The sequence below is a fragment of the Vanessa tameamea genome, chromosome 15 (assembly GCF_037043105.1).
Source record: "Vanessa tameamea isolate UH-Manoa-2023 chromosome 15, ilVanTame1 primary haplotype, whole genome shotgun sequence".
In the NCBI taxonomy this organism is placed as follows: domain Eukaryota; kingdom Metazoa; phylum Arthropoda; class Insecta; order Lepidoptera; family Nymphalidae; genus Vanessa; species Vanessa tameamea.
Genome location: NC_087323.1, coordinates 10,360,645 through 10,387,157, shown reverse-complemented (window position 1 = coordinate 10,387,157; position 26,513 = coordinate 10,360,645). Strand labels below are relative to the sequence as shown.

Genomic DNA, 26,513 nt, shown 5'->3' with positions numbered 1-26,513 from the left:
GCTGTCAAATTCCCGAACGGAATTGAATGTTTAGGTTATCTGTAGAATCCTTACATCATCCCGAGTGACATTTGCTTAAATGCACGCACAGGTCGGTCTTTTTAGTATCGGAAAAACATGTTATTTTTTATAGAGAGTACTCCATTACGCGAATGGTATTAGTGAATACTCATAGTATTATAGATAGACTAAATAAATTGGTCTATTTATTAAAAAAAAAAGACTATACTGTTCATATTTCAGTTACCTTACAAGTTTGTAATACATATATACGATATATAAATAATTATGAAATGAAGTAAAATTATTTTTTCTAAAGATATATTTTGTAAATATACGTTATTGTTTTATATTCTAGAGACTATTAATGTTATCCAGTATACGCCAAATAAATATATTTTTAATTAATAAACTTTTATTTTTAACAATCCTTTATCATTCTAAGACGACTTTTATTTATGTACTCGATCCCGTATAAAAATAATTAAAAATATAATCTATGATCATTATTTAATTAAATAAACCACATTATATTATTCCGGCAAATATTAAAAATAAAAAAAAAAGTAAAAAATTAAATTAAATTAAAGTGGAGATATTTTTAATGCTCTTGTATGATAACGAATAAGTGTTCGTTCAATTAATTTAATTGAGCAATATACGGTTGTTAATTATCAACTTACAATTATCTTACGTTAAATTAATACAACTTTTATAACATCAAATAAATTTAATAAAAAATAAATTCAAACAATATCTATCCACAGATTATGTATGACAAAAATATTGTCTCAAAGGTGGTCGAGTAAATAACGTCTCATTTCAAACTGGGGTCTTATTTCAGTTAAGTTCATTTTCGATCGCGCCCACGTATTAACCGCAACCGTACCGCAATATGTGTGTTTTCAGAAACTGTAAAAATTACTGGTATTAATAATGGCATTGTGGTATTTTTGATCGAAGTCATAAGCTTTATATTATAATAGTGGCGGATCGAGGAATGTCGTCTGGAAGGGCTTGACTCCGCATAGAGGATGTTTTAGCAAAATAAATCGCAAAAAGCTCACCACATTTTATTTAACAACTTAATTAAAATAATAATTATTAAATTCACTTTACAATTTGTCACGGAACTCGTGCTTTTGGGGGACAGTTTGAGCCCCTTAACCGCCGGCTACAATAGCGAGGATTTATCGACATTGCATGATATTTGATTGTACAATAAATACACGATGACATACGCATAACTTCTTGTATGTTGATTTTTGGGAATGAGTTGGTCTCCTGGATGTTTTAAAAACATATAATTTATCATTGTTAACAAAACTCACTGATATTATACATAGTTTCTTTCGCCAGTTCTTCTCGGTCTGAGGTGTCTTTTAGAACCGGAGGTTGAATTTTGACAATAAAGTGTAATACTTCTATGTTGAATAAAGATGTTTGAATTTGGTGCAAAGATTGAAACACGTCATTGGAAAGGAGTCACGATAAAATGAAACATCTAAATTTTTAATGAAAAACAGTTTATTTACATTAAATTTTATAAAATTCTAAAAAAATTACGCTGTGCTGTACCAATTTTCATTATTCACTAAATCTCTTAGGTGTTTGGTTTCTTCAATAAACCTTTCCTCCAGTTGCCTGTAGAAGCTCGCCACTATCATTAGCATGTAGAAACGAATCACTGAAAAATATTAACATGTTCATTATTAAATAATAATTTTAATTATATTTATAAATTATTGACAATAAACTTTATAAGAGTTCGAGATTTACATGTTTTTTTCTACAAAATTGATAAAAAAACTCATGCTAATAATTATGTAGAGCATAAATTATTACATTATTAAAATGAAAGTGAATGATATCATATATTTTTTAATATAGCATGTTTTCCTAGATCTTTAACTTAAGCGCCTGAATTAAAATTGAAAGCAAATATTCTCATTTTGAAGTAATTGTATTACATGCTAAGGATTGCCTTGATAAACATAATATATGTTTAATTTATTGAATATATATTGTACTCTAGATAATAAGAAGCTTTTAATTAGTTCAAGTGATCTATAGAGATCACTTGAACTCACAATAATAATCACTTGGCTCTTGGAGTAATGGTGCAAAAGCTTCAACAAAAGTATAAACCTCGCCTTATTGCCTCCACAGGCGACAGGAGGGCTGGTTCGTTTTTTTAGCTCAGAGGATCGGAATTGCTATTCAACGGGAAAATGCTGCTAGCATTCTTGCCACCATTCCACGCGGTCAACATTTATACAGTAACTATTTTTAATTCATATTTGTATATATATAAGCACTTAATGTTATCAATGCTTATGTTAATAAATTTATTAAACGATAATTATCTCACGTTAAACATTTAACTCATCAGTGTTAAATTCTGTTAAATGTTGTTAAACACTTAAGTTTTTGCACCATGCTTTGTCTTTTAAAAGATGGTCATTAATCGTTCGCTTCATTTTTGCCTTGTATATTGTAAGTAATTATATATAAAAATAAAAAAAAAAACTTACTTAATCCTAAAAACTCGACCACGTAGATCAAAAGTGAATTATCGTTATATTTTATCATAGTCAAGGTGGTCCAGTATACAAACGCCAGCACCGAAACCAACACTTGGAGAGAAGTCCAGATCACCCAGGGCTTCATGAGACTCGCTGTTTCCTGGTCATATCAGAAACATAAATAATATTTAATATTAGCCTTAGTTAAAAGTTTAATTAACTCTAAATGATTTCTTTGTTGTATTGTTTATAAGTTAATCTGTTTTAAAAAATAGCCGATCATATGGCAAAAACTATTTTAGGCTTCGCCCTGTTTTGGAGTTGCGGCTGCAAAACTTAACGTCAGTTGGATATACATATTTTACTCTTTATTCCCTGACTCTCATAATCCGATAGGACGGAAGTCTAACATGACTAAACAGAGCTCAGGTGCAGAACCAACGATACTATACTACTTTAAGTGTTTTTTATTATATTCGATTAGCAAGGCATGCTTGCCAGTAGGCATCCTATGGGAGTTATCCTATGGTAAGAGGTCAACCACCGCCTATTATAGATATTTATACATTAATAGTTTAATAAGACATCACATCACATAATTGAGTTAATATAAAGCTATCATTGGAAAAACTCCATGTGTTATATGCTGAAATTCTAATACAATCATAACTACCAACCTGCTTTTGATTAGAGAAGTGAGAATTAGCACTAAGTTTTTATCTAAAGAGATATACATATTACATAATTAAGGACTTGTTTCTTGCTTACCCTTAAAACTCCAATAAGCATTAATGTGCTAAGGAACAGTGTGACAGTGTGCGCAATGGTCACGACCACGACGAAGCCGGTGGACATCATGCTCTGTATGTCATCTGAAGTCCAGTCTAGCGGCAGCACGTTCAATGCAGCGAGACATTGTGCTAAGGCGAATATTGAATACAGCTGAAATACAAAATTCAAAATTATAATATATTTTTGAAGAGATAACTTGTTTTGGGAGGTTAAACCGCTTCGTTACGTAACGCGTTACGGCGTCAGTCTGGCTTCCCTTTCTCTTACGTATACGGCAGCGGTAAGTAGGCTCCTCCTGTCTCATTCTAACCCACAGTGTTAGCCAGGGCCGGACCGTAAGTTTAGGGGGCCCTGGGATAACACTACTCAGGGGCCCATCTAAGACATATCTGAACGTAGACTTGAATTAAATTAATTGAATGGGTTTGATTAATTGCAGGACTTGCAGGGCTGCAAACCATACGATCTTGTTACGAGTTTAATTTAATAGAGTTATGGATTCTTTCGCATTATAGTCTATTTTTAACTTTAACTGGACTTAGCTGGGGGCCCCTTGAATCCACGGGGCCCTGGGCTGAAGCCCAAAAAGCCATATGGTAGATCTGGCCCTGGTTCTAGCCGTATTTCGGACAGTTTAAGTTAACACTTCTGTCAATTAGACTGATAATTGGTGTCTCATAGATATTGGCACTAAAAAATATTAATCATCCTAACATCTTCTATGCACCACCAATGTTAGCAATTAATTGGCTTTGTCCTCTTCTTCGCGTAGTAACTGGTTTATAAAAATATGGCTGTGTAGCTGTATATGTGATGAGAGGTTAGCACTACCCAGACAGGCTTGCATAAACTACTTCCAACAAATAATTTAAAATATAAGATAACTAGCTCCCAACTGCAAATTGCTTCTGTTCCATTCCTAAGAAAATTTAAATGATGGTGTATGTAGCCCACGGGGACACAATGCATGCATAATTACAGGTATACTCCATTCCTTCGCTCGAATAATATGGTATAACAGCAATCCAACAGGGCAGCGATTAGATGAGAGATATGATGGGCAGGAACAACGTTTTTTGACCTTTCCGAGACTCATGAATGTACACTTCCGATATTCAAACGTAAAATTGCTTAACAGACCAAATCATTGACTAAATTCAACAGACTAAATTCATAACAAGGCTCGGATTAAAATCTCGGACCTCCGGATTTGAAGTAATATATCTACTAGACTATCGTTAACATTACTTTAGGCTACAATTTATCGTACGCCATAACACATTTAAGAATAAAATAGTGACAAATTAAAATCTGTAATTATTTTTCGTTACGTACTTAAACGTAACGTAACGTAACGAAAAATAATTTCGTACGTAAGATTTTTTCTCTCCATATATATATAAACTTAGATTATTTATATATATAGATTGTCGCACTACAAAACAAACGAGTAAACTTTATTATCTTAGTGTGCGTGACAGGTCCGCGTAGCAAATAATATTACTTTACTAGTGATTGTATATTTAGTGGCCAATAGTTGACCACTACTTTTTTCGTCGCGTTCTCAGCATTAATAGCCGGTTTAGACATAGGTATAAATAGTCAAGTATATAAATTATTAAATAAAAATTTAAAATTGAGGAAAATTATGCGGTATCAACCTATGACCCCAATCATTAGTTCTTCTGTTATTCAATTCCGGTACAAAGTGTGATCAATATTATCTTAAGGATAACTTAAGGAGGATATAACTTAAGGAGCGAGGAGCGAGGAGATAAAATTAGAGGTTATTTTACTAAAAATAAGTTATGTAATAAAAATAATTATAATATCTAATAAATAAATAAATCGATATTAGCAATTAGGTAGTTAATTAGGTAAACTTGAATTGAATGAATGGCATCGATCTCTGTTATCAGTAAAACGTTATAATTATAATAACCTTTAATTATTCAATGTCAAAATATTATCAATCATCCTTGATTATTGCATTTAATTTGCACTCTTTTTTTTTTTTTTTATATTAAGAGGTGGCAAACGAGCAGGAGGCTCACATGATGGAAAGTGACTACCACCGCCCATGGACATCTGCAACACCGGGGGGCTTGCAGGTGCGTTGCCGGCCTTTCAGAAAAGTGTACGCTCTTTTCTTGAAGGTTTCTAAGTCGTATCGGTTCGGAAAAACCGCCGGCGAAAGTTGGTTCCACAGAGTGGTTGTGCGAGGCAGAAAGTGTCTTAAAAATCGCGCTGTTGTGGATTTTCGGTTGTTGTGGTCATTGTGTTTATTCATTTCCTCCTAACAAAACGTAATCGTTGCCATTCATCCGTTTTTCTCTTCGACTTACACAACGATTCAGTTGCGATTCGGTCGAAGTTGGATCAGAATATAATCGTGATCGAATTTTTACTTGGTGGTAGAGTGTTGTGCAAACCCGTCTGGGTAGGTACCAGCAACATATGACTATATGATGAGTGAATGGTACCACAGAGCAGCAATACTTTGAATTGTTTGTGTTCCGGTTTTAGGTTAACGTAACAAGCACATGGGACATAATAAATTCCCGAGGTTGGTGGCGCATCGGAGATGTAAGGAATGATTGAAATTTCTTACGGCGCCAATAGTAACCATATATATATGATGGTATGTATATAAAAGGTAAGCTGAGTTTTATTATTGTGGGGAATAGTCGAAGTCAAATACTTGAATCACGTAAACGCAACAAGGTAGATAGCCTATAGATATAGAATATCCAGACTATAGATATACATAGCTGTAATACAGCATTATCAAAATATTGAAAGCATATTACAGACTATAAAAAAAAAATCTATAAAAGGATATGTGTCATGGGATACCCGGTTTGAAAGAAGTTGCTTTCTATATATTGTGTATTAAATAACAGATACAATAAAATAAATTATCAATGTTTGAGAATAATTATGACAAGTAATAAAATTCTTATTAAAAATACTGTGCGAGTTAAAATAATGACACTACTGAGTTTGACTAATATAAAACGGTATACGATAGAAAGAGAGGGAATGATCGCCTGGAGGATAACGCTTTTCCATGTGACGATTTCTGCCTGTTCACTCTACCGTAAGCTGCGTAAAAGAATACGTCGTGTAAGATTTATTCTTTAAATTACTATCGAAAGAAGTTTAAATTGCACGGATTATTTTCTGTCCATCTAGACTTTTGTTGTACCCACTATTAACACAAGCATCACACTTAAATGCTTCAACGCACATCTTATTTAGGGAGAAAATATCCTTCAAATTGCTCGTTATCTTAAAAATTCAACCAAATTGTATTATGTCTGATATTTTGGCCAACAATTGAACAAGTGATACTTTTTTGTAGTCAAGGACATGAATAAATTTATTATAAGTAATGATAACGTCATATATGATATCTATGACAAAAGAGCGCGACGAAAGGATTAGAAATGAATATTTAAATACGTTCTACTTACAATTAGAATAAGAGCAGATAATATGCTGCCAAATTTCAGAGACAGGCACGCAAAACTTGTCTGCCTCGGGATGTTTTCTAATGAAAATGGAAATCCTGAAAATTCAATTTAGTAGTATTTTATTATATTGTACATCTTCTTGTAAGAGTCTTACTTTATGTCAATTTTTTTTTTAAAAAATGAATTATACGTACATATTATTGTAACCAAATTTAACAAGTAATTTGGTATAATATTATTCGATTTGTTAGTTATTATTGATATACCAATTAATTAAAAATTTCATTATAACATGGAAACTAAAGTCGTGAAATCCTTTTCAAATTTCAGATCACATAAGGTATGTTTTTCCACTAGATTTTTTAAAATTATCAACCAGAATTTTGAGGTATTACACAATATTAATATAATTTACAATATTTATGTTATCTTTACATATGACTATATGTCACAGAAAAAAACATAATCTTTGATAAATAGCTCTAAGGTATTAACTGATTTATATACAGGGTTATTGGTAATTCGACGTATTCCCGTTAGGAGGTGATAGGGGTGACTATTTGCGATAATTTTAACCCCCATATGCATAATGCAAAAGTGAACCATTTTTGGATTATCACGTATTTTAGATTTTTTCAAAATAACATAATTATTAACTTGATAACATTATTTGGAGTCTTTTTTTATTTACGTCATTGGAATTTATTTGAATGCGTCGAAAATATTTGGATTGAATCCATGCGTGATGTCATACACTTCTTACTATTGCAAACGCTGTATCACTTGTGGATCATATTATACAATCTACTTTTAAGATAAGACATTATCATAAATAAATAATGAACTCGATACACTTAATGGAACGCAATAAACACTATTTTCAATCGTTTAGTTTTTATAAAACGAGTATACTCACTTGATTTCATTTTTCACTTTTCACAACACGAGCACGTCCCGTAATTAGTCTTGGCACTTTCCCAAGGTAATTTTCAACTATTACTGGTTCAAACGATATCCCCGTCCGTGCAAACAATGGACACTGATAACTTATCAAAACAAATTCTAATCACATTTAAGATAATGGGTATTATCGTAAACGGAACCGAATTCGTAGACCATATATTTATAAATAACTAATGAAATGTTTGTTCAATTTTATTTATTTAACAGACTTTGGATGAGCAGTAAATAAGTCTAGCCGACGAGTTTCATAAGTAAATTATTTATTTGTGATAATCGGTTTGAAGCAAAACGATTCTACATCGATTTCTACGGATGTAATTAGGTAACAGAAAATTATATATATTTAAATTTATACATAAAGAATACTAATTATGTACTACTACGTTGTACTTTTTATATTACTGACACTAAAGGAGTAAAGTCTTCTTAGTCTATACTAAAAATGGGTGTTCCACAAGGATCAATTTTAGATAATTTTTTATTTTTCATATGTATTCGTATAATTTTATTTTCTGTGGTAAATATATTTGTTGTATTGTGTTGTTTTTTAATATTACTTTATAACTGTTTAAAGATGTATAAAAATTAGCTTACTGTGACTACGTAAACAATGCACTCATTACACATCCTTAGTTGTAACCAAAGATTTTGTCACTTTGAAAACAAAAGTTATTGTGTATCGCTAGAGACTCATCACAATATTTTGAGTTTTAATTGATCCAAAATAAATAAGCTACCCGCTTTTGAACAATTGAATTAACAATTGTTATTATAAAATAATTGGGTTATTTTTCAGTCAAAATAATAAATGAAATACACACAAAGGTGGGTAGTATTATATAATTATTTTTTATGTACAAAATAATCAATACCGTAAGAAGTCTAACACAAATTAATATTAACTTAGTACTAATAAAGCGTTGATTGGTAAACAATATGAGAAATAAAGGTGAATTAATGTCCTTGCCATACAAGCATTGTTTCGGAGCAATCAGTATTATTACAATTTAAATATTTAATTCAATACAAATTAATTATTCACTTAAAAAATACATCATAGATAATAATGGACTTTGGACTAGATATAAAAAATAAGGGACCTTCAACCGGACATACCCCATAGGACTACAATATAAAGTTAAAACATTCGAAAACATACAATGAGCCTCTATATTTGGCAGACATTTTGAATATATTATTCATTGGTATCAATGCCCGTGGCCATACACTCCATGACCTCCTGACAGATACCCACCGCCATAGCCAGACCCATGAACAGATCCAGAAGAAATATATGGATGAGCTATTGAAACTGATGAAACGATTTTTGAAGATACAGGAACACCTATGGATCCATATCCACCAGCATACACGCCGGAGCCAATACCACTGATTGACAAGCCAGACCCGATACCACCAATTGATACACCGGAACCGATACCACCAATTGATACACCGGAACCAATACCGCCATATCCCCCAATTGCTTGAACGCCCACCGGTACCGGAATCGGCTGTGGCACTCTGACTGGAACAGCAGCTGGCACACTGACCGCGTATGGTTGGGGAACTGGAATACCAACTCCCTGTGTAATAGTAACAGGAACGGGCTGGGAGACTGGCAATGGTACTGGACGGTTGATCGGTACCGCTACCGGTCTGGGTATTATTTGAGCCACCGGTTGAGGAACAGCAACTGGGACGGGGCGTGGATTGTCCACTGGTACTGCAACTGGTACACCTACTGGTACAGGTCTAGGAACACTTACTGGGACGGGATGAGGAATTGGGATCGGGACTCTATTGTGATACTCGGAGTAGGTGTGCCGCGTTGGAATAGAGTAGGATGCAGATGCTTCTCTTTTCTTTGTCTCTGCTTTAACTTGTGCAAGCACGAAGCTCAAACATATTAAGACCTGAAATTGTATAAAATATATTTAATAATAAATCACATGATTCTATTAAATTATTTCGATGGCAATTATAGAATTGAACATATTGTAACTTTTTTAAATCATTGTTACATTTTAGCTATTAAAAACTTAATATTTAAACAATATAAAGGATAGTATTAAATCTTCTTCTATCAAATATTTTTCATAATGCTTATGATGATATATCATTATTTAATAAATAATACAATAAAACTACTACTGCTACTACTTACTATAAAACGCGACATTTTACAGTATATTTTAAGTCCGATGTAATTGAAGCTTCGCAGGTAAGTGGTGTGACGCATAAATGTAATGGTATTTATACGACATGTGAGCGTCGGTCGGAGGCTAGTTCAGGAACTCTTAAGATTCATTTAAACCCTACTGATCAAAGAAAGCAGGAAAATCAGATATCTATATTAGCTGATACGACTAAAGGAGACATAAAAATTGTGAAACATATAATAAATTATAGGTTCGTGATTTTATTCCTCGCAGACCGTTCTTAGTAATTGTTAGTAGGGCCAAAAGTGATTAAGTATTGCACTCTTGTATCAAGTAAATCAGTTCGACGGCCAATGAGACTGTGATAGGGAAGAAAGTGAGATTGCATCTAAATTGGTGCGCACACGTGCACTATAATATTTCCGGGAAACATTATAATTAATTAATATTAATCGTTGAGATAAGGTTCCGTAGCTGTAATTTGATCCGGACAGTTCACAGTTAAACCACATAAAACTTAAATAACTAAAGAAATCAAGTATTATAAAATTAAAAAAATTCAAGTAACTTGATCAAAGTTCAAATGTAACGGACAAATACAAAAATCGATTATTGAAAAATTTAATTTACCTCGGTGGTGCTAACAGCTCGATATAATCCCATACCTGTTATCAACTTATGCTCGTATCAAAGAGCACTTACAAAGGCAAAACAGGTCTAGATCCAGACCTGATGTAAACGTAATAGCTCGTAATCGGTGTTATATAATATTCTATTATTAAGTTGTTTTCGGTCTACCTAGATCTCCTTTTAAGATCCAAGTACAAAATAGTACACTCATGGAACTTTTTCAATTACTATATTTGGTCGGTTTCTTAGTTCGAAAATGGTTAATCTCTTCGAATTTATTTTTATTATTATATTGCGAGTTGCCGATACATTTCAGTGTAACTAATAATTCCAAAGCAATTTACATTAATCATTCCGTTTAAAATTCTGGATTTTTAAATCTGACAGATGGAAAAAATGTAACTCCATATATATATATATTGCTAAAGAAAGAAATTCTGGAAAGGCCCGCTATGAAATCGGGGCAGAGGAAGACCACTAACACGATGGGACGACAATATTAGAGGAATTGCTGGCCCAAGCTGGGGTCAAATATAACTCAACAGGGAACAATGACAGTCTTTGGAGGAGGCAATTAATTAAATTTATTTAGAGTTATAGCTATTAATTAAATAAGTAAAGTAAATTAAATCAATTAGAATAGGGAAACTACTGTAATAAATAAAATTAAATTAAGAAACTTATTTATTATTAAGAAATTTGTATTTAAGGCAAGAAATAAAAGACATTTTTTAATATTTATTTTATATATATATATGTATATATCATCTACATAACTTACATTGTACAGTTTTCAAGATGATTAACATTTAACATTTCAAATAATCTTTCGTTAGTATTTTATTATTATTGCAATTTTGTTTCATTTGAAATACATAATCCAAAGCATTAAAATTCTTAATTTCGAAATTAATATAATTAAAAATTTTCTGAAGTCCGGATTTTTTTTTTTTAAGAAAGTAATATGTTACGTCATTTTCCATCTTATATTGATTGATGTTGGAAATTTTGTATATTGATTCTTCTATTGTTCTCATAAGTGACTTATTATGTCTCATTTAGTAATTAATATTTTTAATCGTGATATGGATAGGCACCAGGATTAGGACTAACTTAACATTTACATAAAAAAAATCTGACATCTAGTCAATAATAAATAAATACTTTTAAGTTCCTAATACAAAAACTGTAGCATTTTCAAGCATATCTACAGAAAGAGTCTAGTATAGGAATAAGTCATTCTAAATGGTACTCAAAATTTAAAACTTTCCTCTCAACGTAACACATTTGAACAGTTGCCAAACGAAGGATTCCCTACAAGGCGGGCGGTGATATTTCAATTCATCCGTAGCATGATTGATGCCGGAATTTCAAATATCTCTCAATGACTTTCGTAGTACGAGGCTTCATCGTGCAATGTGTTAACTTATCTGTTAGGAATATTACATATCAGTAAAAAGTGTTAAAATTGTCTATGTCTAAATCCCATTGTCTTTGAATATATATAATATTTAACAATACGCCAGATGGCTGGCTATGTTATAGTAGGCTTAATGGCGGGAGACTAATAATGATCACTAAATATTGTAAATAGTAACTAAAGAAGTTGAAGATTAATAGAGAATTGCTAGCGAGAAAATTTAAAATAGACTTAAATTACCTTGCCCACTGTATATTCGGAAACTCTCACTGGAAACTCGTATCACCGACATTAAGAAATATGGAGTAATCAAAAGCAATACTGCCAAATAATTTTTATAGGAATTCCTGGAGATTGCTCCAAAAATTGCCTATGTAATGTAATGTAAGTGCACCTTGATATTAGTATTTATTGTAACTACAATGTGTAAAATACTAGATAACAGCCTAAATGTGTTGTTCCTTTTCCTCTTAAGTTATTTTAAAAAGGGATTTATCGATATAACTCTATATAGTTTTGTGTCAATTAGACGAGTGCCTGAAGAATATACATGAAGAGTACTTCTTTAAATAAATAACCATTTTTATTTCTTATCCATAGATTGCACTTTCTTACTTAATGAGATGCTAATACCAAGTTGCATTATCGAATTGATTTTTGACCTTTTTATATTTTTAATATGAGATCATTTTGGCGTTCTTAAATAGGTAACATATTAAGATAAATATGTAACTTTAATTGCTTTGATATTTTTTGTCATCAATTGAATCTAGTACTTGTTCAAAACTATTGCCAAATATAAAAATATATTGAAACTTGAGTAACTAATAAAATAAATACTTTTCTTATACATATATAAATAAATGTAAGTGTATAATTATATATGTAATGTACAGGGTAGCCAAATGATATTTCATTTACCACAGTCAGAGCTTAGACTATCAAGAAAGCTCTCATAAATATGCATCGAACCACCGACGTCCACACGAATGCCTTAAATTTGCGTAAACTCTGTCGAAATTAAATGCAGCGTGAATCAAAGCCATTACAGATAGACATTTCAATTATTGTATTGTAAACGTACAATACTAAACTTACAAATAAAATGAGTGAAAAAAAGATTTAATTTTTTTTTTACCCCAAATATATTATGTATAACAATTATAAATGAAAAATATAATTAATATATTTCTTTGAAATCCGACAGTTATATCTCTATATAGTATGAAACAAAGTCGCTTCCCTGCGATCGACGTTTCGATATTTTAAACGATGCGAGTTTTTGTTATCAATAAACAGAGTAATTCAAGAGGAAGGTTTATTTGTGTATACACAGGGCCAGCCTATAACATCTAGGCACTTCGTACTGGACATACTTTCTGCGCCCTTTTATGGGACGGACCATGGACGGACTGGGAAGGTCATCAAGGGTGACCTTTTAGTTGGATGCGTTATTGAGACAGGAGGCAGGAGACTCTATACCTCGATGCCCCATCGCGCCGCCCCCTAATGCCGGCACTGATAATACACGCATATAATAGAAAATCCAAGAATTTATATTTTCCTAGCCAAAAAAAGACAAGATATTTTCTTTTTATGTTTATTCTTTAATCTAAAAATTGCATATGTACCTCTATTGTACCCGTGTGAAGCCGGGACTCGTTAATTAATATATTTTATTATTAAGTCAACACAACGTCGATTGGTCAACTTATCTCATAGATAAGCCATTTGTTGTCAGAGCACTAGTAACGGTGGCCCAGATATTATTTAGTTCTATTTCGGTTTGAAATTATATTTTACTAAATAATTATGAAATTATATAATTATTTTGTTGCTTTTAAGTCTTAATTTTATATAGTCGCTCGCGATCGCTTCGAAATGCAGATTATTCCCAGAAAAACATGCAAGATACTCAGTAATTATTCTAAGTCAACTGTATTAGCAAAGAGAACTCGTGTATATTATTGGCATAGACCTTTATTACTGATCGCTAAGTCCTCACCGATACTATAGAGAATACAATATTTAAAGTAGATAACATATAAATGATTATATTATTTATTTGTAATGATATATCAGTGATCCGAGCGGGGCCAGTTCTGAAACACGTGAATCTTAGCCAATAATTCGGAGTCAAACTCAGGCACCACTCAGTTGCCGTGTGCTTAATTTTTGTTTATTATATATATTTTATCTAGTGTGGAAGAAAACAACCAGAGCAAACCTGCATGTTTCAGATGTCAATCTGCCCCTCGTCCACGTGTGTCTAGAATTCCAAAATGGAGCATCGTGATATTAAAAGCTGTTCAAAGCCGTTAAAAGTAATATTAAGACGATCCTACAATTTATGTGTTTAAATCTATCACGAAAAACATCCTTCGAATATAAAATACTGACTCTACACTTATCTTTATATTTTTTGTTTTTAAAATTAAATTAATGAACTGTATATACTGTATATTTAAATATTTCTTTTTTAAGTTCCATTAATGCAATATTTTTATTTACATTTATTTTGCTTTTTGTAAATCTTTAAATTACAATATATTATTCTGTTTAACCAAAATACATTTGAATTGATATGGTGTAATGTATAGTTTTGCTTTAAAAATCAGTCGCGTATTTGCGCGCGTCTTTGAATTTCTATTATTAAACAAAACGAGATCACTCGGTCGACAGCCTACTTTTTTTTTTAAATTACGTCAACTCGCAATGTCAAAAGATAGATGCGTAAATTATTGCATGTCGCAAAAATCTTTGCAGAATAAAAATAAGGTAAATATCAAAGTTTATAAAATATTGTCATGGCAACATTGACCCAGATTATTAACATTCCATAGATTTATTATAAACTAACAGAGCTTACGATTATCCGATCATATTTATATAGTTTATTATTATTTAAAAAAAATCGCTGTGATATCTCAAAAAATAATCGAAATATTTAAATAAACAACTAAAAACTATATAAAAAATTAAATAGCGTTTACACAAATATTTAATTATCTTAAGTTATAAACATAAATGTTAAATCAGGTTAGCTTTAGTATAATTATTTAAAAGGTAAAAAAAAAACTTCAGATCAAAACTTAGAGATGAAATAATATATTCTAACTTTTCGAAAATTTGTAAACAACTTAGAAGTGACTTCAATAAAATAAGTGTGCCATCAATTATCACGATGCATTATTATTAAAAAAATACGTTAATGTATAAAAAAAAAATGAGATGGGCCGAAAGTGGATTGAACCAACATTTCGGCCAGACATTCGGTGGATATAACTTCGGTTCAATTTCGCCGCACTATCTCAAGAGTTAGCGCGAGACATTTGAGCGACATTTGAGCACTAAAATCAGTATCTTGGAGGTTATTAATGCTTTCCAAATAATCCTGTATATTATATAAATTAAAATAATTTATTTTTTATTACATAGCACGTCAAGGTTACTTGTTCCTACTAAAATAAATTACCATGAGTAGTTTAGTAGTTTTATTTTAAAGTTATAATAGATAGTATGAAATTAATCACATATTCATTTCAGTCAAAATAGTGCAAGTAGGTATTTTATTTTACTTGCACCGAATGTCGAAGTTCAGTTCAAGCTGCCGAAATTCGTTTAAAACAAATGTAAAACGAATTTTGGCCCATCCCTAAAAAAATACAAGTAATCTCTGTTTTTGTATCACATGAAATAAACTTCCAAAGACATGTACTTATGTAACCAAGCTCAAGTAACCAAACCTTTTTATAAATTAAAATGTAACCTACATTATAATGTAATGGAATTACATGGAAGCGACTTCTAGGAATCACAGGCTTGTAGAAAAAAGCGAACGGGAAATCTTTTAACCTTATTAGCGAACAGACAGACCGACATTCCAGCTACGTAACCTGCAGTTAGCCGCCGGAAAAGGTTGGGTTTTGTTAAGTGACGCCACTGACATTTTAATGTGTGTTTATTGAATCAGCTGCACTTGGATTTAGGATGGAACAATATTACTTATGTGATATAAATACGAATGTAATAGTAATATAATACTAATATGTGTTTGCTGTTATATATAATTTGTTTTAAAACTATTATTAAAAATAACTCATATTGTATCGTAAATATATTTTACCTAAATAACCTAAATAATTACTAATGTCCATGAAATTGTTTTCAAATCTATACGAAGAGAGATCTGTTCATTCACAAAAGCGCACGTTAAACTATCAGCGTACAATTATAGTTTAATTAATGTTTTATCGCGGAGGCTTTTTTGAGTTAATACATCTATTTTATTTCGATACTGTAACATTTTTATTTATAATATAATATTTTAAAAGATTGTTTGGATATTCAGAATAGGTACATCGCTCACTGAGCGATATGACCTTTTTCAATTTATAATTTTCGTAATTTCTGTACATTTATTTTGTTTCGATCATTGTTACCCAATAATTTGGAAATTCAACCTGACCTGAAAGAATTCAAACAAAAGACCACCAACTTTTCGTGCAATCCGAGGCACGGGTGAGTAATGACTGCCAATCTCTAGAACGCAGGATAGAACAACCCTATAACCTATTAACGACTAGGGTTCGTAGCTAGAACTTTTGGATCACCGGCATTATAATCTAGGTCACACTAGGCTAGCCAAGTTACAGATCAGTAGACAATAAAAACATCAACATAATGTGAACATAATCAGGTCTGACGCGTTTTACATACAAATAGTGACATAACAGATTAACAGCTAACTGTTGTTACGACATTCCATTGAAGACTGTGAATGAACTTATAGATAGAAGTATTATGTCTTAGCAATTATACCGATGTTGTCGCGTCTGTTTTTTATGTCATGTAGTCATGGGCCAACATTTTTTTTTTATGGCATTGGTTGGCGGACGTGCCTATGGGCCACCTGATGGTAAGTCACCACCGCCCATAGACAAAGGCGCTGTAAGAAGAAAAACTAACCATTCCTTACATCACCTATGCGCCACCAACCTTGGGAACTAAGATGTTATGTCCCTTGTGCCTGTGATTACACTGGCTCACACACTCTTCTAACCGGAACACAACAACACAGAGTACTGTTATTTGGCGGTAGAATATCTGATGAGTAGGTGGTACCTACCCAGACGGGCTTGCACAAAGCCCTACCACCAAGTTACAGTAAGTGGTCACCACTGCCAATAAACCCGTACTGCACAAAATATTAATCATTACTCATATCACCAATACTCCGCCAAGCTTGGGAACTAAGATGTTTGGTCCATTGTGCTTGTAGTTACACTGGCTCATCTATCTTCAAACCAAAATACATACTATGTATTGCTGTTTGGTATTTATTTGTTTGTGTAACGCCATACTCGTTCTTAATAATATTTAAGAGAACTGTATTGGTGGAGTAAAACTGGCTAAAATTACTAAACTAAATTAACATCAATTATTCATCTTTCAGATAAAACTTTTCTTTCAAATACTTCAGCCAGTAACAATCAACGTATAAGGAAAATCTCTTCTAATAAAGATATTATCTTAAAGAGATTCATAATACTTACAATGAAATGTGTCTATTATAAATACATTTTTAATACCACTATATAAAATTAAAAAATATTAACCTCAACTACATGTACAATTTATTTCTTCCTAAAACGCTGGTGTTAAGGCCATTCTTCTATTGTCGATCATTGATATAACGCTTCCTATCCTACCGCCAAACATTAACACTATATCTTAATGCGTTCCTATTGAGTATGAGTGAGCCAGACACAGTCACAAAGCGAAATACAGCAAAATAAACTGGTCAACTTATTAGCGCAGTAACGGCTAATCCAATATCTACGAACATCGTGATCAAGCAAAGTTGCGTTAAGACTTGTTTTAGTAGCAAAAATAATTTGGTCACATTTGGTAAGCAATATTCAGACAGACAATCAAAATACCTGCTCAAAGAACTCATATTACCGAAGTTATGTCTTTTGTCTTTCAACAACTAAGGAATAGTTAGATTCCTTTGTTCGCACAATAATTAGACAATAGAAATCCCATATTAACATTGAATGCCACATATATTGTGTCAATTGATCAACAAAAGCGGTTTTTTGTACCATGCTCTGACATATGTATGTTGCAACTCCATTCTACCCTTTGTGTATACTTTTTTCATGTCTGTATGACTTGCTGTAGTGTATTGTAAGAATGTAGTACGTAAAAATCTTATTGAACATAGAAGTATTGTACTTGCCGATTAACTGTCTAAAATCTGTCCCCTATTTGAAAAGAAAAACCAGAACTGACGAAAGAAACCCTATAGGATTTATTTTTAACCAATCAAATCAAATCTAAATTTAAAAAAAAATATCATGACATTATAGTTATTACTTTGATAAAGTCATTTCGTATTACCAATTTTATAGACAGTAATAATTTTTGTAGCAATAAAAATATATATTAATTTCTAACTACTGAGCAATGAACAAACAAACATTTTCTTATTTCATTTAAATATCTTATACAATAGTAAAAGCAACGTAGTACCATACAATCGTAATTTCTATTTAGTAAACGATAAAATATATCATAGACAAATATTAAGTATATATCACGACCTCCATGGTCGAGTAGTGTGTACACCGGTTTTCATGGGTGAGCCACTCCGAGGTTCCGGGTTCGATTCTCGGCCGAGTCGATGTAGAAAAAGTTAATTAGTTTTCTATGTTGTTTTTGGTCTGGGTGTTTGTGGTACCGTCTTTACTGATTTCCATAACACAAGTACTTTAGCTACGTACATTGGGAGTGATCTTATCCAATATTTATTTAATATATAGAAAGCAGCAATAGAGTTAAACAATTATTAACTTATAACCTTGATTTCATTTTCTAACTCCAATTTGATAAACGGTTAGATAAGCTGTATATTGTGTAATCATTGCGTAGTAATATAAGTAACTTGATGAGTCAAAGACGTGTCCTAGGAATACATTAGACTGCTACTAACAGATGGTAACACTATTAAAGTAATTCTAAATTTAAATTTACAACAAACTTGACGAAAATTTGTATAACCAAGGCAATTATTGTTAAAGGGACATAATCAAAGCCGAGATGGCCCAATGGTTAGAACGCGTGCATCTTAACCGATGATTTCGGGTTCAAACCCAGGCAGGCACCACTGAATTTTCATGTGCTTAATTTGTGTTTATAATTGATTTCGTGCTCGACGGTGTAGGAAAACATCGCGAGGAAACCCGCATGTGTCTAATTTCAACGAAATTCTGCCATATGTGTATTCCACCAACCCGCATTGGAGCAGGGTGGTGGAATATGCTCCAAACCTTATCCTCAAAGGGAGAGGAGGCCTTTAGCCCAGCAGTGGGAAATTTACAGGCTGCTAATGCTAAAAAAAAAATCTTAGTTTCCATGGTTGGTGTCGATATTATATATGGTCAATATTTCTTACAGCGCCAATGTTTATAGATGCTGGTAATCACTTACCATTGGATGGAAAACTTACCTTATTTTTAATTAAAGATCGTTCGTGTCCTCTCGCTGCTAGGAGTAATTTCGCCTATTCTCCGTAAGGAACATATATAGTTCCATTATTTAGACCTTAGTGGCAGCTTGACAAGGCACACGTTATGTTTTGTCAATCTCATGATCTCAACGACTGGGATATGACTTAAATAAAAAGATCGCGCATACGTGGGGAGAGTACCTTGTGTTTCATTTTTCAGTAGGCCCTAATGAGAAAGGTAATCAAGATGTAGGAATGGTACAGGAAATAAGACAATATGTCTCTTCCTCTTGATCTCCGCCAAGCCAGGAGCGAAGTCGTAAGCGTGTATTATGGCGCTTAGGGATATAAAAGGAACCAATTGAATTTCAAGATAAGGAAAACTATTCTTGAAAAAATTAAAAAAGTAAATCAAATTTATTTACCCTAAATACAAAATTAATCAACCATTTCGAACCGCAAATACTCGTACTGTCGCTTCGGGATGTGCAGTGTCCTCTACATCTAATAGCGGCATTTCTGTCTGTCTGTATTTTTTATTTATTGACGTAAATACATACGTACACACATATCGTTACCCACATACATTACGACAGAACAGAAAAAGAACTAATTAATTACATTGATACCTTCGGTAAGCGTTCTGACATAATATGACACATAATCATATGTAGGCATCCTTGCCGTACTTTAAAAGTCTACTGTCCTGTTCTAACGGCGATATTATTATTTTGTAATAGTTAGTTTTAATATTATCAAAAACAGTGTTTTTCAATCTGTAGGTTTTCAATCCCTTAGGGTGACTCCCTAGCGTTTAATTAGGGATCGTGGATATAACGAAAATTAGCATCATTAGTAGAGTAGTACAGGGACTACTCAAGATTAATCAGATAAGAAGATTAATCAAAGAACCTGTAGTAATTTTGTGACTGTATATTTTACTGGTAGAAAGTTAAATTATTCTTGACTGATATAAGGTGTATATATTTATAACATACCAATAGATTTATTAGTAAATTAAGCTGGTTGAATTAGTAAAAAGTCTTTAACGTGCTATAAAATATGTAGTTCATTAAAAATAACTATAAAGTAATGAAATTTAGGAATGACAGATTAGGTATTTTCTAATGTTGATCATCCATTTATCAGATATTAATTGATATTCATTTAAAAATGTTTATAAAAATGTTCACTCTAACATAACATGTGTCAATCATCAATACTCCACAGTAGACAATAAACTTTACGTCACAAGCTTACGTGTTTCGTTATGTGAATTGATGAAAAAAACGAGAAGTCTGAATTGGAATTAATAAAATATTATCTAAGTATATTTACTTAAAACCAGCTCAAACTCAGACCTTATTCGTTATGTTACGGTACAAGTATTACGTCAAAAATCCTACAAAAAATTATCTTCACTCTAGTTGAGGTAGTAACGAAATTCAATATAACAAACATACAAAATAAATTGACCTTATGACTAACTTAATAAGGATTAAAATTCTTGTTTCAATATTCAATGTAGATTTAAATTCTTGAAATGGTTGAAACGTGTAATGAATGAATCATATATGATTAAATTTATAAAATGCAATCACCTTAATTGTACGGTATGTCCAATGACAAATGTTTTTTTTTTTTCATTCGACTTTATGAAGACGAATGTATATGATCGTTCAACCAAATTATGAACAATAAAACTGATGAGTGAATGAATAAAATTAATAATATATTTCGTTAAAAGTGCATTTAATCATAGTATGCCACAGAGGTTTTGCACCACTAGGAAAGTAATAAACGTTTAAGTATGTCATTGTTTTTATTTAAATAACAATATTAAAATACCTTTAAGCTATACGTATATATATATAAAAAGATATATAATAAGAGCCTCAGTAGACATATTGGCCAATAACCGCGATGGGGAATTTAAAACAGAGCGAATAATTATAGGACATTAACGACAAAGACGTTAAGTTTTGTCAACATATTTTTAAATACGTCTTTTTATTAAAACCATTGAACATAATATCCGATTGTAACTATGTAAACAAGAAATAAAACTGTAGTTCACATATTTATATTGGAATAATTATAAAATTAATGCAAAATCGGCAAAAAATTTTGGTTAATTATAGAAAGCTAAATCGAAGAAAGACCACAGTGGCGTACATTTGGAGAGGCCTATGTCCAGCAGTGGACGAATGTGCGTTGATGATGATGGGAAAGCTAAAAAACCTTTTCAGTAAAACACAATTCGAATTCGAAAACTATTGAGGAGTACATACGACCTCAGTAAACAGCTAATGGCGAAATATGTGTTTTAATTAATTCTAAAATAATAATTCCCAAAAAAATATTTTCATTTAATATATATGTATATCTACCCAGACTGGTGTGCACAAAGTTCTACCACCAAGAATCCTCAATTGAATATGTTAGTTTGTTTGTTGTTTGTATATAATTCGTAGCATTTACTATTTCTTAGGCAATTCACCTGTCTAATTAGACCTCTTTAGATAATTTGCAAGGTCCTAATAATAGTCGTAGCAAACATTGCTTTTAACACGCGCTACCGAAATTGTCCTTGAACAAGAATCAGTGTGGAAAGTGATCCATCGAAGTCTTTATATGCCATGACTTTTCGTTAAACATAAATTGAACTTTATTACACTCGTTTCAAAGAATATAACTATTTGAATATCGATATGTGATTACATCGTTGTAGATTCGAGTGGTTATCTAGATCAGTTCTGTGGGAAACAGTGTTCCTTTCAAACAGTGTAATTTATGAATCCAATCGCCGCAAATAAGTCAATATGCAAATTAGTTGGCGAATTGTAACTTAAGTGAGACTTAGTTTCATCACACGAACTGTACTTATTATTCACTTGCAATAAATTCATATGCTTATTATTAATATTGAATGCTAAATAGTAGAACCATTGTAATTGTGCTAAAAATGTGTTTCTACTATACTATCCTCTCCTGTTAAGCATAAGAAGGCAGAATTTCATCTGATACGTGATTTTCTCACGATACTTTCATTCACCAATCAAGATGATAAACCCAAATAAAGAACATGAAGATTCAGGTGTGCTTGTCTGGATTACAACTCACGATTTTGGAGGAAAAATGGTTGAAACACGGTCAATATAAAGTAAGAATACAAGCGCAAAGATGTTACTTTTGGAAAATGAGGGCTTTACTTAAAATCCTTCACCACTCTGGCTCATCTCAGCGATTTAAAAAAATTATAGAATGAGTAACAATATGTATATATAGAGACTCAGGTCTCTATACTAAACTAAGGCCATTTTTTCACTTCACCAGCGCATATTTAAAAAATGTTTTGAAACGTTTACTAATCGAAAAAAGGTTTATTCATTATTATATCACGTAGCTACATTCATTTGCATATACACATTTAACATTTATACACTGACGAATATCCATTCACAGACATATACAAAAATCAAATTAAAATCGTTAGAAAAGCTAAATACATTATTCTGATTGACTGCGCTATAACCGACTAACAAATCAAATTTAGCAATGATATTTAGTTTTAGTATTATCCTGCAATAGTTCGAGTTATTTAAAATAACAATATACCTACGTATAATAAAGGTGGCTGTGAGCTGTGGGCAGTATCTCCAATCTAGGACCACTCTCCGTGATGCAAGGGTTTGGCAGAGCGCTCGCTATCGCACAGTGCAGTCTTTTATTAACAACTCATTGCAAGTGCGACAAAATATTTAAATAAATATATATCTTCTCGCGTTTTCTATATTTAAAAATTTACTGGTCACTATGAATTATTTATCTGTTATGTTTAAATACTTCTATTAGTCAAACTAAAAGTTGTCAACAGTAATATTTAACCTTACTTAAAGGTACAAAAATATTTTTTTTGTATTTTTTTATATAATTAAATAATACCTGCCTAGGTATGAATAGTTATGATAGAATTTTTGATGCAATTTTATTGTAAAAATATGATTGTAAATATATGATTATTTAGGAATTTCAAACAAAGTTGATGCAGCTTGTAGCGCAATCTCATTAGTCCTCCTTGGCTCAGTGATTATTTCTAAAATAGCTATTGATTTTAAAACTGACTAAAATAACTTAATAATAATACATACATATATAACACTTCAATACTCTTATTACTATTAACTCTAAAAATCTACATAACATATTTATTACATATATTTTTTATAATTAATATTTTAACATCGCACTTGTTTTTATTTAATAAATTATAAATAGGGTCACTAATACACTTCGCTTTGTACATTGCATAATTCTATCATTTTGTCTTCACATAATAAAACAACGTAATAATAATATTTAATTGAACTAGGTTTTGGTTGACAAATGACACAAGATCGGGTTCCGTCAGATCTCGACCAACGTAATTATTTCAAACATTAATTGTAAAGTTTACGAGCTATAATCGTGAATTAGTAATCAATATAAAACCTTTTTTTCTGTGATAAAAAAGTTCTTATATAAATAGATTTTTCTAAAAAGCAAAGTTTACGAGCTATAATTGTAAATTAGTAATCAATATAAAACCTTTTTTCTGTGATAAACAAGTTCTTATATAAATAGTTTTTTCTAAAAACTTCATTATCTGTATCAATACATACATATATATATATTTATTGTAAGGCGTATATCTGTTATTACAAATTATGATTGTATACCCAATTCCTTTCGAAGGAGTAAACATTAACAAACCTTTGATTTACATATTCCATGCGATTTGCTAATAGTTCTGCTATTTTATGCACTAGAAACAGTTCTTGATTAATATATCTTTATTTATATTACAACATACTATTCGACTTAAATACTCATATTGACTTTAATTTTACATCGATAACAACATTGCCAATATTTAAATAGGCCTTTTTTCACGAATCCATAAATTCAAGATTTAACCCATGTCAATTCAATGTCTAAGTTGTTTATTCTACAATAAATGTGTGTTAAAAGTTTCAAATATAAACATAGTTGTCTGTAATAAAAAAATATGAAGTATTTTCCTAGAAAATTTATTAACAGATAAATAATATAGATAATTTTTTAAGTTTGAGGAACTCTGGTGTGAGTACCGAGTATCAGAGCTTGAGTGATCCATTCCGACTCTCAAATTAAATATACGTTACATTTTTTTAAATTATCATAACAAAATGTTTATCAATGAACCTTTATGTATTTTTTTTTTCATTTAAGCCTGTTATTATTTACATAAAGTATATATTATAAAATCCCAATTATGAACCACATTTACGAGAATAACAGGCTCAATTAGTAGGTTTATATTAGTTACTCAACATACAGGATGAACTACTTGGTTAGGTAGTGACTTTTATTAGATCGGGCGTGTTCAAGTTGAAACAGCGATTCTCAAACATTATATGTAGGGTACCTTTGGTATTTTTTTAAACTTTCTACTCTGAAATTTTATTTGTACTGTTCGATTTTTGAAAATTCAAAATTTAGATATTTCCAAGTTTTGATGTTCCAAAAGTTCAATGTGTAAGTATGTTTGTGCGCTATCTTATGCCTTGCATACTTCGAGGACAAATGATCGAATTGAATTGAAACAAAAATCAAATGCGTAAATATTCAATCGTATAATGAAAAACTGAATCCCTTTATAAGAATTATGAGATCAACAAATTATTTCTTTCGAAAAAATTAATGATTTTTTGCCCTGAAATACAATTAAATTCTTATCAACTAGGTACAGAATAATGGTACATTATTTGTATGATCACTTTTTTCTAAATACTATAATTTATAAAGTTATATGGATAGTATCTGTAACTTATAGTTAGACATATAAGTGAACTAATTTAATATATATTTATAACGCTTACTAAGAAGTTACTATTGGCCGATACTTTTTTTAATATGTTTCAAATAGAAGGGATTTGTAATTGGCCTCATCTCTGTAAACATTTACAAAAGCGCCCTAAGCTGTATAAATATTTTACCGACAAAAATAAAATAATAATAATAAAAAATAATAGTCTTCAGTGGCGCTTAGTTTCCGAGTAAAGTACAAGTAGTTGATAATTATGACCCAATGGGTCCCCGGTACAAAAGGTTGAGCAACACTGCATTAGAAGGTCCAAAGCCAATTCACAAGTAGGCTACATTACAGTCCTTTATCGTAGTCAGGAAACGATTGTAATAAGCTTAAGTATTTTACCTAAAACTGTTGTTGGAAATTGCAAATTTTGATATTTAATAAAAAGACTTACTTTTATTCTATGCAGTATTTACTTTTTTTTATTATCTCGTTAACCTACATAATATACATAAGTAACAATAACATCTATATAAACTTTATCTCATTATATTGTGTCCAAAGAATATTAATTGGTATAATAAATCATGTAATAAAAGAATTAATACTATTCATACAAATATATATAATATCTTAATAAGTACATGCTGTCCAACACTTTTGTATGACAATGTATGTATGACGCTGGCACATCATGGCGTTCGATTTTTGAAATAACAGAATATAAACGTTTTTTAAATAAAAATATGTGTGCGCAATTCACACGCGATAGAAATGAAACTTAATAATTCAATTATTTATTTTTTATATTGCAATGCTCCTCTTTAGTTCGTGACGTTTTTTCGTTTTTATCAAATTTCAAATCACAAAGATTCTAAAGAAGTTTCACTTAAAATAAATAAGGGTTATATATTAATGAAATATGATTAAAGAAAAAAGACGAAGATGATTAGTTTACTTGACGTTCGTTAAGACAACGATCATCCTAAGTTTTTTTTTTTTTTGTAAATTTGATTAAAATTTTCTATCAACAACATAAACGAAAATAACAATTTATGTCAAAACTCACAACATTGATATTTATTTGCTAATAAAAGTTCATATTAATAAATATATTACATACATTTATCTCGCCTAGAAAATCAAGAATTCAAGATTTTTAGTGATGTCATTTATATGTTATAAACACCTTTATTTTC

At 31.2% G+C, this 26,513-nt stretch overlaps 2 protein-coding genes across 2 annotated transcripts in view; both read right to left on the bottom strand.

The window, feature by feature from the left end:
- Positions 1-1,540: 1,540 nt before the first annotated feature.
- Positions 1,541-7,918, bottom strand: LOC113398428 (uncharacterized). The gene is made up of 5 exons (XM_026637163.2): positions 7,710-7,918; positions 6,794-6,888; positions 3,294-3,467; positions 2,535-2,685; positions 1,541-1,687 (listed from the first exon to the last, which is right to left on the bottom strand). The coding sequence occupies exons 1-5, from the start codon at positions 7,717-7,719 to the stop codon at positions 1,563-1,565; spliced, it is 555 nt and encodes a 184-aa protein (XP_026492948.1). The 5' UTR covers positions 7,720-7,918; the 3' UTR covers positions 1,541-1,562.
- Positions 7,919-8,578: 660 nt separating this feature from the next.
- Positions 8,579-26,513, bottom strand: part of LOC113398427 (tetra-peptide repeat homeobox protein 1-like) — a 306,660-nt gene continuing 288,725 nt past the window's right edge. The window contains exons 2-3 of the mRNA XM_026637162.2: positions 9,924-9,944; positions 8,579-9,672 (exon numbers count right to left, since the gene is read on the bottom strand). Coding sequence (XP_026492947.2) covers positions 8,965-9,672; positions 9,924-9,938 — 723 coding nt within the window. The 5' untranslated portion in view covers positions 9,939-9,944 and the 3' untranslated portion in view covers positions 8,579-8,964. The remainder of the gene's footprint in view (positions 9,673-9,923; positions 9,945-26,513) is intronic.